This window comes from Electrona antarctica (assembly GCF_951216825.1).
Source record: "Electrona antarctica genome assembly, chromosome: 19".
Taxonomy (NCBI): Eukaryota; Metazoa; Chordata; class Actinopteri; order Myctophiformes; family Myctophidae; genus Electrona; species Electrona antarctica.
Genome location: NC_136800.1, coordinates 20,256,970 through 20,272,392, shown reverse-complemented (window position 1 = coordinate 20,272,392; position 15,423 = coordinate 20,256,970). Strand labels below are relative to the sequence as shown.

The following is a 15,423-nucleotide window of genomic DNA, read 5'->3' as shown; positions in this document are numbered from 1 at the left end:
TTGTACATCTGCTATATATATATATATATATATATATATATATATATATTTATATTTTTTAATGTTCAAAACCAGTAAACAACTGGTGCAAAGGCATTTGTAGAATTGGCCTCAGGTCTTAGTGGTTTAAGTAGTTAACTCTGAAGAGTGTATAAATGGAACTAAATGTAGTTAACATGAACACAGATGATACTTGTGTGCTGTATGTCTGGTTCTTGGATCTGTGCATCTGATCTCTGGCATCCGTCCGTCTGTCTGTCATTTGTCAAAGCGTCTTTGAAAAGCAGACGCTGCTGTGTGGACGCACGCCAAGCCTTCCTCTGCAGAGGGAGGGAGACACTCCTTGGTCCGAGCCTTCTGGGCTAAAACGCCTCACATCTTTTGGCGCATCTCAGATGGCTACTCCAAAGAAACCAGCACTTCCCTAATTGCACTGTGCCTGATATTACGGTTGAAGTGCTCTTAAAAAAAGGAGTCTTTCAAATCTGGCCTGTGCTTTTGTTCCATTTTCCAATCTGTTTGTCTGTTCCCTCCGTTGGTTTCCTTTGGCAGCCGGCCCTACACTACTGGTCCAGCGTCTCTTATCAGCCCCTCCGCTTATCAGCGGCCCATCTGTCCGACTGGTGCTGTAGTGATAACCATCTTCACAGTCCGCTATATCTGATGACCATTACGGACTCGTGCAGCATTATCAGATGACCATTTTGAGCCGTGGCAGTATCTTAAAAAGATGTTTTGTGTCAGCTGTCTGGATCGTCTGAAGGCTCCGTTCTAATAATATTTTCTCTCCAATGTCCACCCCCCCCCCCCACAGTGAGAAGGCATCATCAGACCAGCGTACAGATTATGACCCGTCCAAACCAAAGTACCATCCTGTGGACGACGCCTGCTGGGAGCGTGGGCAGAAGTAAGACCCAGCCACACACCTTCTCACTCTACACACACACACACACACACGCACACGCACACACTGCCTGGAGCAGAGGTGTGGTTTTCATTTCAAACAGTTTGGTAGGTTAAATTAGGCCACGGACCCCCCATAACTGAGTGTCCATTTGTACAGACCTGTAAGGGTCGATTTGGAACCCTCAAGTATCCCAGATATGTAGCAATACTGTACAGTATGTATGATGAAAAATTGCCCAATCTTTTTTTTTTATATATAGGAACGTAATCGTTAATAAGCTGGAATCGTTAAATTCCTACCAATTACCAATCTGTAAGGGTCCATCTATCAATAAGCTGTAAGGGTCAATCTATCAATATTTTAACTGGGGGACCCCCTGGAACCCCCCCAAGGACCCCAGGGGTGTCCACAGACCCCAGTCTGAGAACCAAAGGCCTAGAGACAGGCACAACATTGTTGTATTGTATCGTTCAATCCGCAGCAGTATAAATTCTTTCCACAGTTTGTGAAATATAATTAAATCTGGCAATATTTGACAGATTAATTTAATTCAGAAGGGTTTTTCTTTGCAGCAACCTGCGTGTGGGATATCTGAATAGACGTTGGTTCACAGCAGCGAGAGCAGCAGTGCAGTAACGGAGTTTGTTCACAGAAATCGCTGAGAAGTGCATCCCCCCGGAACTGAGCGTTATTATGGACTCCAACACAATTAGGAAATAAATGCTTTTCCTTTTTTACTTTGACTGGTGGCACTGGAATTAGGAAATAAATGCTTTTCCTTTTTTACTTTGACTGGTGGCACTGGACGTTTCACCACCACGTCAGCAGTGGTGGAAAAATTACTTTTTTACTTAAGTAAATGTATCAATATTGCAATGTGGAAATACTCTGTTACAAGTAAATGGCCGGAATTTCAAAATGTAAAAGTACAAAAGTATTGGTATCAAAATGTACTTAATGTACCAAAAGTAGAAAGTACTAGCTCATTATGCAGAATGTCCCATTACACAGGTTTTCAAATGTAAAAAAATATTTTTTTTTTAAATATTTTTTGATCTACAAGATTGGCTATTTTGAAATAGGCTGAAGTGGTTAATGTATGTTTTGTAAAAGTAATCCAAATCTGCAAAGTAACTAAAGATTTCAAGTAAAAGTAAGTCAAGTAAAAGCACAATATTTGCCTCTGAGATGTACTGTAGTGGAGTAGAAGTATGTATTGGAAATTGGAATTACTCAGGTAAAGTTCACATACCTCAAAATTGTACTTAACCCATTCAGGACGGGAACCCCTTTTGGTGTTTTAAGCATTCTGTTATACATTAGCTATTGAACAATCGTGAAAATGTGTTGGGAAAGTTAACTTTTTTTTATGAAATAGTTCAGTTCACAGTTCAAAAATTTAAAAATGAACTAGTTCAGTTCATAGTTCATAATTCAGTTCATGGTTTCTTTTTTTTTTCTCCCAAAAGTATTGCCACAGCCCATAGCCATAGAACCGCAGACTTTATTCCTATTGGGAATGAAGGGATTAATAAAGTGACAACTTTTACAATTTCATTACCATTATCCAAATTAATTCCTTATTATATATTTTTTTTAAGCATGGAACACGTTGTACAACGACGAATAAATCGGGCATCACTGTGCTTCTGTGGAGGGAGATGTTTTGTTGGCCACTCGAGGCGATCATGTATGGACAGATGGACACATACCTCCTCAACACAAAAATAACAAGCTATCGTGGCACATTATGTTTAATCTATCAAACAACAACACGTTTACCTCCTCAGTGTTTGGGTCTGGACATGTTCTGTGTCTGCTGTCTGCGTGCATGACAGGATCATCATGCAGAGATGCGCGTTGCACGCTCCAGTGAAATTGTACGGCTGAGAAAGATTAGTTAATTTGTGTCTGTTAAGGGCTTATTGGTGGGTTTTCCGCTAGATATTAAGGACTGTTTAGGGTGTGTTTTAGCTGGGGTTTTGCCTGAAAGGCTTTATGGAAACACTCACTCTTGAACGAAGTTGAACGTGAGAAAGTGACGTTCACACACGCCAGAAATGAACGCGTTCACAATGACGTTCATCAAGTAGAAATACAGTACGTTCAGTTCACGTTCACCCTAAATATGAACGTTTTCTTGAACGATCGCTCTTTGAACGCGTTCAGGGACAACACTGTCTTTGAATATATATATATTCTTTCAGAGCAAATGTTTTTAACTCATACCTTTGCTTCTGGGTGGTCCCTGGAACAACATATTTTCAGATGGGCGTCCGCGGCCAAATACAGATAATTCTGGGGGTCATTGACATGAAAAAGGGTTGAGCACCACTGACATAGAAACAAAAAACGTAGGATTTAGAAGCCATTTTTTTGTTTACCGGTAAGTAAATGTCCTTAATGACTTTCCAGCACTGACCACGTCAGGACTGTTGTTCAGATGACATTGAGTCATGCCAGTGATACAGCCAGTATGTTGCTGCTGACGTTGAGTCATGCCAGTGATACAGCCAGCATGTTGCTGCTGACGTTGAGTCATGCCAGTGATACAGCCAGCATGTTGCTGCTGACGTTGAGTCATGCCAGTGATACAGCCAGCATGTTGCTGCTGACGTTGAGTCATGCCAGTGATACAGCCAGCATGTTGCTGCTGACGTTGAGTCATGCCAGTGATACAGCCAGCATGTTGCTGCTGACGTTGAGTCATGCCAGTGATACAGCCAGCATGTTGCTGCTGACGTTGAGTCATGCCAGTGATACAGCCAGCATGTTGCTGCTGACGTTGAGTCATGCCAGTGATACAGCCAGCATGTTGCTGCTGACGTTGAGTCATGCCAGTGATACAGCCAGCATGTTGCTGCTGACGTTGAGTCATGCCAGTGATACAGCCAGCATGTTGCTGCTGGCGTTGAGTCATGCCAGTGATACAGCCAGCATGTTGCTGCTGGCGTTGAGTCATGCCAGTGATACAGCCAGCATGTTGCTGCTGGCGTTGAGTCATGCCAGTGATACAGCCAGCATGTTGCTGCTGACGTTGAGTCATGCCAGTGATACAGCCAGCATGTTGCTGCTATCACTGCATCATCATCTCTCCATGATCAAAGCCTGAGTCATTATACTTCCAGCTGCGTGTTGGGCTGTCACTCACCATCGTGACATTTTACTTGACGTTTAGCAGAGCAATGAAGACTGGTTTCATTCTTTTTTATTTTATTTCATTTTTGTAATTTATTTTTAGGTTTTTCCCCACATAGACATAGCCAACAGACTAAAGAGCCTTTCAAACATGAAGCGATATAACGTGCCTATAGTTCACTTTCAATGACGCCTGCGTTTTTGCGCGGAGCACTGGGGAGCTCGCAAGCGCCGTGAATTTGTTGCGTGTGTGCTCATTTCGTGCACACGACTCACCAGTCCTGGATACTGTTTAGCTTTTTTTTTTACACTTGGAGACATTGAGAGACAATGAATGGGGGATAACGAACGGCGTGACGTCAGTTGTTTGTTTAACTTTGTTAAACTCTATTGTCGTACAAATAACGAGTGATATAACGAGTGATTAACGTTTTTTGGGGTATTGCTGTTTGCCTTTTAGTTTTTTTTGAGTAGTGCAGCAACTCCAATGAACAGCAATGTGTGTCCCTCTGTCTGTCTGTCTGTCTGTCTGTTTAGGGTACCAAGGGGTGTCAAATGCGTGTCAGCTGCAGGGGTCAATGGGTCGTGCTCAGACATACACACTCGGCCACTCATGGGAGCGGTTGGCACCACTCAAAAATAGGCCATATTTAATACAAACATCTGCTATTGTCATTGTGTGACACGGGCACGCAACCAAGTATAACTCAGACTGGAGGAATACAGAAGAAAGATCGGTGGGAACCACATAAGTATGAATAACTTAAGATGAATAACATAAATTGGAAATATAGATTTAGTGTCTGAATACAGCCACCTTGACTTGGGAGGTTGTTGGTTTTATTACCAGGAGGACTGATGCATTACACTAAAGTCAAGTCATAAACATGCGTTCCAATATATATGACCTGACTTCCGCCTCTCAAAATGAGACTTGGCATTTATATGATGGTAATAATACAGACACCTGGCTTGCACCTCACTATAAACAGTTTTTTTTATTTTAGAAATGTACACTCTCATATTCCAGGATCTTGACTTTGTTTTGTATTGTACGTATGCACACTTTGCACAGTCGGTTTACACAGATTGACAAATCGACAGCACGGTGGAGCTTGAAAATGTTATTTATTTACCATGGTATCTTGTGATATAATGTCCTTCTGTCCGCAGAGTGCCTTACCTGGCTGTAGCTCGCGCCTTTGAGAAGATAGAGGAGGATTCTGGCAGGTGAGTTCTCTTCTCTCTATACAGTATATCCTATTGTCGGGTGGAAACAACAATAATATGGTCGGGCAGGTAAATAATATGGTCGGGCAGGTAAATAATATGGTCGGGCAGGTAAATAATATGGTCGGGCAGGTAAATAATATGGTCGGGCAGGTAAATAAAATGGTCGGGCAGGTAAATAATATGGTCGGGCAGGTAAATAATATGGTCGGGCAGGTAAATAATATGGTCGGGCAGGTAAATAAAATGGTCGGGCAGGTAAATAAAATGGTCGGGCAGGTAAATAAAATGGTCGGGCAGGTAAATAAAATGGTCGGGCAGGTAAATAAAATGGTCGGGCAGGTAAATAAAATGGTCGGGCAGGTGAAGTTTGCTACCAACTGCACATTTTTAGTGGGGATGCAACCGTCTTTAGTTCGCTACACAAGATCTTTGAACGTGGTCTAAAAAACCCACTAATATAAATACAAGTTAAAATGAACGGTAATAATATTTACCGGGGGGCAAGTGGCCATGACCTTTGGGCAAGTAGAACATGACCTGTATTTGCCCGACGGGCAATTGCCTCTGAGATCTTATAGTGTCAACCCCCTTACTTTTCAGGATTAAAATTCAAAGGCATCACAGGTATCTGATCGACAAGCTCGAAACACGCCGATGCGCCGCATTTTGACCTTGCTGCTTTTACGCCATAGTATGATCAAGTAATCTTAATGAATTCATCTAGGGGAGAAAAAAACGCAAAGTTAAGTTCTGGAGATAGGAGGTTTCTGCCCGACAGTGACTATGTACATACAGTTTGCTTCCGGCTGCATCGGTCACGGAAGCCATGTCCGATTTATTCACCCGCCAGGTGTTCTCTTGAGATAAATCTAAAATGTTCCCTTCACAAAATGAGAGATATGCTGTTTGGGTGAAAAGAAGAAGTATATATATCACTCCTACGCGTACAGAATGAGTGATGGAACAACAAAAAAGGGCATAGAAGGTCATGTCTGTGGTTATTGACATTATGCAAACAACTCTTTTAGACGGGATTGTCTATTTGCGCGCACACACACACACACACACACACACACACAGGCTAACCTTGTGCTCAACCTTTATTGGTATCGCTTTCCTAATATTAATGTTATCGCTCAAATCTTAGTGTTTTTCCAATTATTTGGGGGCACATTTTGGCGCAATACCCTCAGGGGTGAAAATCACTGGTATAATATGAGGAATGTTGCATATTAAGCCAGTCATCTGAGGAACCCCAAAATCATTTGGGGACCGGGTCCCGAGTCTGACACCCAGTTTTATGAACCACTGATGTAGGGAAACCTCCCCGCACGCACACACACACACACACACACACACACACACACACACACACACACACACACACACACACACACACACACACACACACACACACACACACACACACACACACACACACACACAACAACAAAATAGGCTTATGCAAAGGTTTTTCTAAATCGACCTGTCATATGCGTCTCCAGGCTCAATTTGACTCCAAGCCCACGCACCCTCCGTACAAATCTCATTTCCTGCTATATCTTCTTGGAAATGTCCTTCAAGCCCCCTGCCTCCTCACCCCCCTCCCTCCCTCTACCTCGACTATAGTTCTCACGCTAATCTGGCTGTCATTTCAACCACCAGGCTCAGGAACATCGAGACGTTGTCCAACCTGCTCCGCTCAGTGCTGGTGCTCTCTCCAGGTAAATACTATACTGTAGCACTTTATGGCAGGGCTCTTCAACAGGGGTAGCGGGACCCGTCCCATAGGTGGGGAGGCGTCCTCAGAGTTACTAAAGGGGGGGGAGGCATACTATACTCCGACAGAGCATTAGTCCGACATGCGTCAGCACCTCGGACTAGCGCCTGCTCCCGTGCTTACGGTTATGGTTAGGTTAGGGTTTGAGGTGGGTTGTCGTTTTTCGGACCAATGACTAGTCTGACTAAAGTACTGCACCCATTTTGAGCTTGTAGATCTGCTATTTTTGAAATCCTGATTTTTTTCAAATGCATTTAGTTATACTTGTGTTAACCTTATGAACTTAAATGCAAATACATTGGACATAAAAAAGACAACATTTTAGCAGTGATATGCACCTCTGGGGTGAGTGTGTAAATATAGTGGCCCTCTGGGGTGAGTGTGTAAATATAGTGGCCCTCTGGGGTGAGTGTGTAAATATAGTGGCCCTCTGGGGTGAGTGTGTAAATATAGTGGCCCTCTGGGGTGAGTGTGTAAATATAGTGGCCCTCTGGGGTGAGTGTGTAAATATAGTGGCCCTCTGGGGTGAGTGTAAATATAGTGGCCCTCTGGGGTGAGTGTGTAAATATAGTGGCCCTCTGGGGTGAGTGTGTAAATATAGTGGCCCTCTGGGGTGAGTGTGTAAATATAGTGGCCCTCTGGGGTGAGTGTTTAAATATAGTGGCCCTCTGGGGTGAGTGTGTAAATATAGTGGCCCTCTGGGGTGAGTGTGTAAATATAGTGGCCCTCTGGGGTGAGTGTAAATATAGTGGCCCTCTGGGGTGAGTGTGTAAATATAGTGGCCCTCTGGGGTGAGTGTAAATATAGTGTCCCTCTGGGGTGAGTGTGTAAATATAGTGGCCCTCTGGGGTGAGTGTGTAAATATAGTGGCCCTCTGGGGTGAGTGTGTAAATATAGTGGCCCTCTGGGGTGAGTGTGTAAATATAGTGGCCCTCTGGGGTGAGTGTGTAAATATAGTGGCCCTCTGGGGTGAGTGTGTAAATATAGTGGCCCTCTTGGGTGAGTGTGTAAATATAGTGGCCCTCTGGGGTGAGTGTGTAAATATAGTGGCCCTCTGGGGTGAGTGTGTAAATATAGTGGCCCTCTTGGGTGAGTGTGTAAATATAGTGGCCCTCTGGGGTGAGTGTGTAAATATAGTGGCCCTCTGGGGTGAGTGTGTAAATATAGTGGCCCTCTGGGGTGAGTGTGTAAATATAGTGGCCCTCTGGGGTGAGTGTGTAAATATAGTGGCCCTCTTGGGTGAGTGTGTAAATATAGTGGCCCTCTGGGGTGAGTGTGTAAATATAGTGGCCCTCTGGGGTGAGTGTGTAAATATAGTGGCCCTCTGGGGTGAGTGTGTAAATATAGTGGCCCTCTCCCACCCCTTGTATGGTGTATCCCCATCATGCTGCACCACCACAGCCAGCTGGGTGCCAGCCAGCCATCATCCTCTCCTCACTGAAGGAGGATCATGATGGAGGCCAGCTTGCAGATGAAACTAAAAATGAAGGAGGGAGGATGAGTCTGTTGACGTGTGTGTGTGTGTGGGATTAAGACATTTAGATGTTGGGTTTAGGGATTAGAGATGGATTTATGCCTCATATACACTTAGTTGCATGCTGGTGTATAGCTGATCTACAAGCTCAGAATGCGTCGCAGCGGCTTATGGTTAAAATTGGCAATTAAAAAAGGCATTCATATAATCATAGTAATGCAAACGTGCGTGTGTGTGCATTTCATGTGTTCGTTAATGTAAACATCTGTGCAGGCACAGATGCTGCTTGCCTCATCTGGACTTCCTGCCTGCCTGCCTTATTTTTTAACTGTTTAGGAAAGATTTTTTATTTAATTTTTTAATTAAATGTGTCAGTGATTTCTTTGTATATTTAAGTTATTTGTCATATCTGCCCTGTGCAATTTGCGATTACGAAGCCTAAAAGGCAAACGGAAATACAAATTATAAAGTTCTAAACTTAAATGTATAATCGTGACAGCCCTAGCCAACATGGTGATTAATTACGTGTGTGTGTGTGTGTGCGTGTGCAGACGACCTGCTGTGCTGCGTGTACCTGTGTCTGAACCAGCTGGGACCCGCCTACCTGGGGATGGAGCTGGGCGTCGGGGAGACGGTGCTGATGAAAGCCGTTGCCCAGGCAACGGGTAAATTTGACTCATCTGTTTGTAAAAAATAAATCACACACACAGTTTCTGGCATAACATGAACGAGCAAGCATGTGTGTGTGTGTCCCCTCCCATGCTCCCACACACCCGTGCACATACACACATGCAAGATGCACACATAGGCAGAAATGCAGAAGCACAGGTGCATGATGGTACAGTGGGGTCCAAAAGAAACAGTCCACTGCCTTCCAAGAGCTGTTTGTGTCCCATCAATCATTTTTACTCAATTTTTACGCAGCAAAATTGCCACCCTTTTACTACAAGTAAACCACTTTGCTACTGTTAACAATAGTTTCTCACTATTTGGTGTATATCCACCGTCTAGCTGTATAGTTTATACAAGTACAAGTGTAGTTTATATATCGACAATCAGCTTTCCCAGCATTGGCCGGTTTATTCTCTCTCCCTCTCTCCCCCTATCTCTCTCTCTCTCGCCCCTACCATCTTCCTTCCCTATCTCTCTCTCTCTCTCGTTGGTCTGTCAAACACAGCAGAAGGCGCTGCCTAACAACGCTGATTTGCGCTGACGTCAGGGATTCTCCACATTGGCCATAATAATTACACAGACTCAAGTTGAACTTCATAGAACAGATTCTGTCTAGGTGCCAGACATCTCCGAGTTGTGCAAAAGTTGCGAATACGCAATTTTACGGCACTTCTATGGGAGCATTTCAGAGGCTTGTACTGTGATGTTGCAATATGTCTCACCTTTTCAAAAATGTTCTTATAGATGTTCAATAGGCTCGAGGTCCGGTCTGGCTGTGGAGCGAAAGCCGTATAACTCCTTCCTCGGACTTCAAATAAACCGTAGCAAAGCTTTGATGTGTGTTTTGGATCATTGGCCTGCCCGTAAAAATAATCCTCCTCGGTACAATTTAAAGCCAGGAGGAAGGTTGCCTCGCTATTGTACCTTTTTAGTCAGGCTGTAGTTTAGCCTGTGCAAGTCACTGACTCCGTCTCACATGAGCTCTATGATTAAGCATACAACTTCACATTTCTATTCACCTGGCTGTTTCTTCCTCGCATCGTTGGAGACATTTCGGTGACTTCTGACCCACGTCAATGCGGTTTTGTGTAGTTTCTGGGGCGAAGAAGTGTTTTGGTAAATGCTCTTTGAGTAAGCTGTCCGTTTGCCTGTAATTGTGTTAACTCAGGATGAGGCCTTCTTTGTTCTGCTGGTTTGGTATCTCTTGGATGCGCGTAATGTTTCAAACGTGTTGATATGTTGGTGTCCAGATGGTGTGGTTGCTTTGGGTCTGCCTGATCTCGCTTTGGTTGAAAGTAACTTGACTAAATATTCCTTTGGCACAATAGTAGTTGGCGATTATTATATTAATTAATTCCATACATCCTTTTGAACAAATGCAAATTTTGTAGGAGATTTTTGCTGTGGACAACTTGGACCTTACCCTACATTCAGAAGCACAAGGGCAATGTTCATAGTACACACGCACGCGCACACACACACACACACACACACACGCACACATTTGGATGCCTCCCTCCTTCCTACACACATGCACATTCTTCCACCAGCCAGCCAGTACTTGCTCCCACGTACCAACAGCCTTAATTGCCAATCCTGTGGCCTCTATTCTCCTCGGCTCATCATGGAGCCTGAGTCTGTCTCTCTGTCTCTCTCTCTCTCCACTCCTATTTACCGTCTCCTCCTCCTCCTTTACCGTCTCGTTGCCAGGGCGACAGTTGGACAAAATCAAGGCGGAGGCGCAGGAGAGAGGAGACCTGGGCCTGGTGGCGGAGAGCTCCCGTAGCAACCAGCGCATGATGTTCCAGCCCGCCAGTCTGACGGCGGGGGGCGTGTTCAACAAATTGAAGGAAATTGCCAGCATGAGTGGTAACTCGGTGAGGCACGCAATAACATTTTCATTAAAGAAAAACGGACGCTGCCAAATAAATGTTTTTCCACTCAATTTGCCTCGTGAAATTGCGGCTGCAACCCAGGTTTTTTTTTCATTTATTTTGTTCCTCTGAGGCGGAGATGCCGATCGGTGTTGTTGGCGAGGAAACTTGTTGTGTGCCATGTGCTTTTTTCTTTTTCCTTTTCTGTTTCAGCTCGAGGTAAAAAAGGCGACAGTTCCTCCAGGGCTGCTTTCCCATTTTCCACAGCTCGTTGTGAATAAGTCGTCAAGCTGTAGGAATGATTATTATTATTATTACTCTGAGACCTCTTCTCAGTGTGAACGTGCAGAGTGTTGTGCCCCATGGTGACCTCTCTCCTCTCCTTTGTATTCTGTCTCTCCCCAACCGCTGCGTCTGTGAATCTCAATTTTCCCCCTCGGGCTGCCTCAGGCCATGAATAAGAAAATTGACATCATCAAAGGCCTCTTTGTGGCGTGCCGCTTCTCCGAGGCCCGCTATATAGTCAGGTAAAAACACACACACACACACCGTCTCTGACTCACAGTTTATGCATGGCCTTGCATGCAGTGTACACACACACACACACACACACACACACACACTCTCTCACTCTCATTCACACTCATGGCTGCATGCATGACTAGAGATGCACACACACACACAAACATCTCTTTCTCATACATACTGGATAGTATAGTGCCAGAAACAGACACGTGCAGCTCATGCACACGGCACAAGGCCACGTGGTGCTTGAGTGTGTAACCGCGTGGTGTTTCAGCGGCTCGGTTGATTGACCATCTGATTGGCTGTCTTTGTTGATGGGCTGGATTGACAGGTCCCTGGCGGGGAAGCTGAGGATCGGATTGGCCGAGCTGAGCGTCCTGGCAGCCCTGAGTCAGGCGGTGTGCCTCACTCCACCTGGACAAGGTAAGAGCAGGAGTGGAACGTAACTAAGTACATTTATTTAAGTACAATTTTGAGGTATTTATACTGTATTCCCAATGTCCAGTGCTTTTACTTCTACTCCACTACATCTCAGATCCAAATATTATACTTTCACTCCACTACATTTATTTGAAAACTTTAGTTATTATTACAAAACATACATTACCCACTTCAGCCCGATATACTGTACATTTCGGCCATTTGAAAATTGCCGATCCACAAGCTCACAATGCCACGCATTGCGGCCGAATGCTATGTGCGTTCGTTGGATGGATCCTACAAAATGACTATGGAGTTCGGTCAAACTCTATTTTCTTAACGTTGTTTTAGACAACTTTAGGAAGCCCAAGCCCAAATATGCAACTACACTTTTGCAAACAAGCCCCCCCGCTGAAAAAAACACAACTTGCAAATTACCAGCAATTACCGGCTACAGAAGAAGCCCAATGTCGCTTAGTTGTTTTTATTAGCAGACTTGGCAACTATGACGATGCATGACAAAGTATAACCATTTCCGTAACACATTGTAAGACCAGCAGGTCGTTGCTGGCCAAATGAAAGGACGAGTGAGTGTACCGCTAGGTTTGTGTTTGTGTTATTCATGCTCATCCAGACATCCAGAGACCATCTGTGCCTGGTAGATAGCATATTATGTATTCAGTAGCATTCTATAGTGTATACTTATAGTTTCATTGTACAGATATTCTACTGTTAGACAGATGTTGGCTTACTTAGTTATGATCCTTGATGACTATTTCTGAGTATTTGATGTATTGCCTAGTCTTGTTCTTGCAACTTGTGTAAATCGCTCTGGATTAGTGCCTGCTAAATGTCTAAATTGTAAATTGTAGTGTCCTCCAGACTAAATACACTCGTCGTCTTTTCACATGTATTGGTGCTTTTACGTGTGGTCCAACCACTTACTCTAACCGGAATCGCTCAGGGCTCTATACTAGGGTCCCTTTTTTCCCCCCTTTTTTTTGCTCTCTACACAAAATGTATTTGCTGAAAATTGCCAGAAAAGTAAATCATCCATTATAAAATGATAGGTACAATTCATTTTTCCTGGGGCTGTGCATTAAAAAATGTCATACCTAAATTTTTATGACAAATCCAGTACATAGCTATGAATGAATATGACTATGGGTTCACAGTCACACTTATTTTTGACATTCCACAGACCAGAAGACGCTGGCGCTCTGGCCACATTTAGGTGTTTAGACCAAGATCTCATGTTGTGTTTATAGACGGTTGTGTCCCCTCTCAAACAAACACTTGCCGGACTTGTTCGGGCAACCTGAAAGCAAACTCCACCTGCCCGAAGGTTTTATTGACCTTCCAGGGGCAGGTGGGCAAGTTAAGTGTCAACGCCTGCGATGCAACGCATTTTGAGGACTTTCTACACAATGAGTACTTTTACATATTATACGTAAAAGAGTATATTTACATTGCAGTATTGATACTTTCACTTGAAGTAAAACATGTGAGTACTTGTTCCATCACTGGTCATGGTTTGGTATGCAGCGTGCGCTCAGGCTCCGCTCTGATCAGACCTAGCATCAACCTAACACACCACTAACACTGACGTCAACCTTCTAATTCATTCACAGCTCATTGGTATTCATGGCCTCGCTCTGTACCTTTTTGGAGATATGCCTTTTAATAAGGGTCAATTAAACCACAGGGTTTATGGGAAATTTGCCTTGATCAGTGTCTTGGCAAATGTTATTAGTTTTTTTTTGTTTTTTTCACCCGCTTTCGTCTCGAATCTGTTGCATATTTATGTCACATGCTATTTTAACCCGTTAAGGCCTGAGGCCGATGCAACAAATTCCTTCTAAATCTGTAGTTCTTGCACAGATTAAAAAATGTTTTTGTAAAGAATAGCAGATGTACGTACAAGCTCACAGCGTGGCACGAAGTGACATGCTTGTACATCGCCTATTTTTGAATAGCCAACGTAAAAATCTAAAATTACAAGGATGTTTTCCCGGTTTTAACAAGTTAAACAAGATGGTCAATTAGGAGCATAATTGTGATTCATATCACAGCAATTTTTTCTTTTCTTCTTTTTTTTCCTCCTTTTTTTTTTAACGGCCCTGTTCCACCTCCCAAACAACATAAGATGATGTAAGAGAAAAACGTTCAAAGTGATTCGACGAGGAGCTTAATGAATAATGGTGTGTGTGTGATGATCTTTTTCTTCACCCGTGCAGATTTCCCCCCCGCTGTGCTGGATGCCGGGAAAGGCATGAGTGCGGAGAGCAAGAAGGCCTGGATCGATGAGAAGAGTCTCATTCTGAAGCAGACCTACTGGTGAGCTGATCTCTGATCTCTTGATTATTTTCCCAGATTGAGGTTATTGATCGAAACGGCGATGTTCAACGACTCATAACTAAAGCGTTGCTGCCTTGCGGTTACGTACAATATTAACGTTATGAATTTTTTGTTCTGGTGCATTGGGCGTGAATTTGAGTCTTCAAAATGAAACTTCCGGCTGGCTAAATGCAGCAAGAATCAATTATGGCAGTAAATTACTTGATAACCAGTAAGACGCCCTGAAGGCAAGAAGCGACGTGTCACGAGGCATGACGGACTGACTGCCATATATGGTGGCGTGACGGACGGACGGACGGACCGACTGCTGACAGGTTTTGCAGGTTTTCATAGTAATCTGCGACCTACTGTCGCAATAACATTATTATTTAAAACAAATCTGCTGATGCTGAAGTAGTTTGAATGAAGAAACTTGATATTGGTCGATAATATGTATTTGGTTATATCCTTTTTATGCCTCTTTGATATGATATCTCCTCTCCCGTTTCAGTGAGTTGCCCAATTATGAGGTCATCATTCCAGTCATGCTGAAGGAGGGCATAGACCAGCTGCCCAAGCACTGCAAGCTCACTCCAGGTAAGCAAGACCCCCAAAAGACCCCCGCCCGCCTGGGGGGCTTTTTGTGTTTTGGCATAGCTTTTGTTATATGTATATAATCAATCAATGACTCGGGTTGAAGTAAAATAATTGCATTTTTAACAAACAAGTTTTGAGGTTAAAAGTAGGGTAAGTGATATTTTTTTAGTTAATATATATATATATTGTTTTTTTGTGGTTTTATATATATTCTGATAGTAATCAATCATTGCTATAGAGTGTTAAAATATTTGTTGTTGAGGTCAAAGCACTGTATTCTGATAGTAATCAGTGTTTGTTCAGCTCTGCAGCTATATAGTACACAGGAAATAACATTTCGGTGTCACCACTTTCAGCCAATCAGGAGAACGTACCTGTTCATCAGCTTCAATTTTATAGTGTTCCAATGTTGACTGCTACTTTCTTTGTTTCATTACTCTCAAACTAGCCCTTCGCTGCCTACGTC

General features: G+C 43.5%; 1 protein-coding gene across 3 annotated transcripts in view; it reads left to right on the top strand.

The window, feature by feature from the left end:
- lig1 (ligase I, DNA, ATP-dependent) overlaps positions 1-15,423 on the top strand; it is an 83,801-nt gene that overhangs the window by 15,058 nt on the left and 53,320 nt on the right. For all 3 annotated transcript variants that reach the window (XM_079488954.1, XM_079488953.1, XM_079488952.1), the window contains exons 9-17: positions 815-907; positions 5,219-5,275; positions 6,944-7,002; positions 9,084-9,197; positions 10,915-11,081; positions 11,529-11,605; positions 11,935-12,026; positions 14,261-14,360; positions 14,872-14,957. In XM_079488954.1, the coding sequence (XP_079345080.1) occupies positions 815-907; positions 5,219-5,275; positions 6,944-7,002; positions 9,084-9,197; positions 10,915-11,081; positions 11,529-11,605; positions 11,935-12,026; positions 14,261-14,360; positions 14,872-14,957 (845 nt within the window). The remainder of the gene's footprint in view (positions 1-814; positions 908-5,218; positions 5,276-6,943; positions 7,003-9,083; positions 9,198-10,914; positions 11,082-11,528; positions 11,606-11,934; positions 12,027-14,260; positions 14,361-14,871; positions 14,958-15,423) is intronic.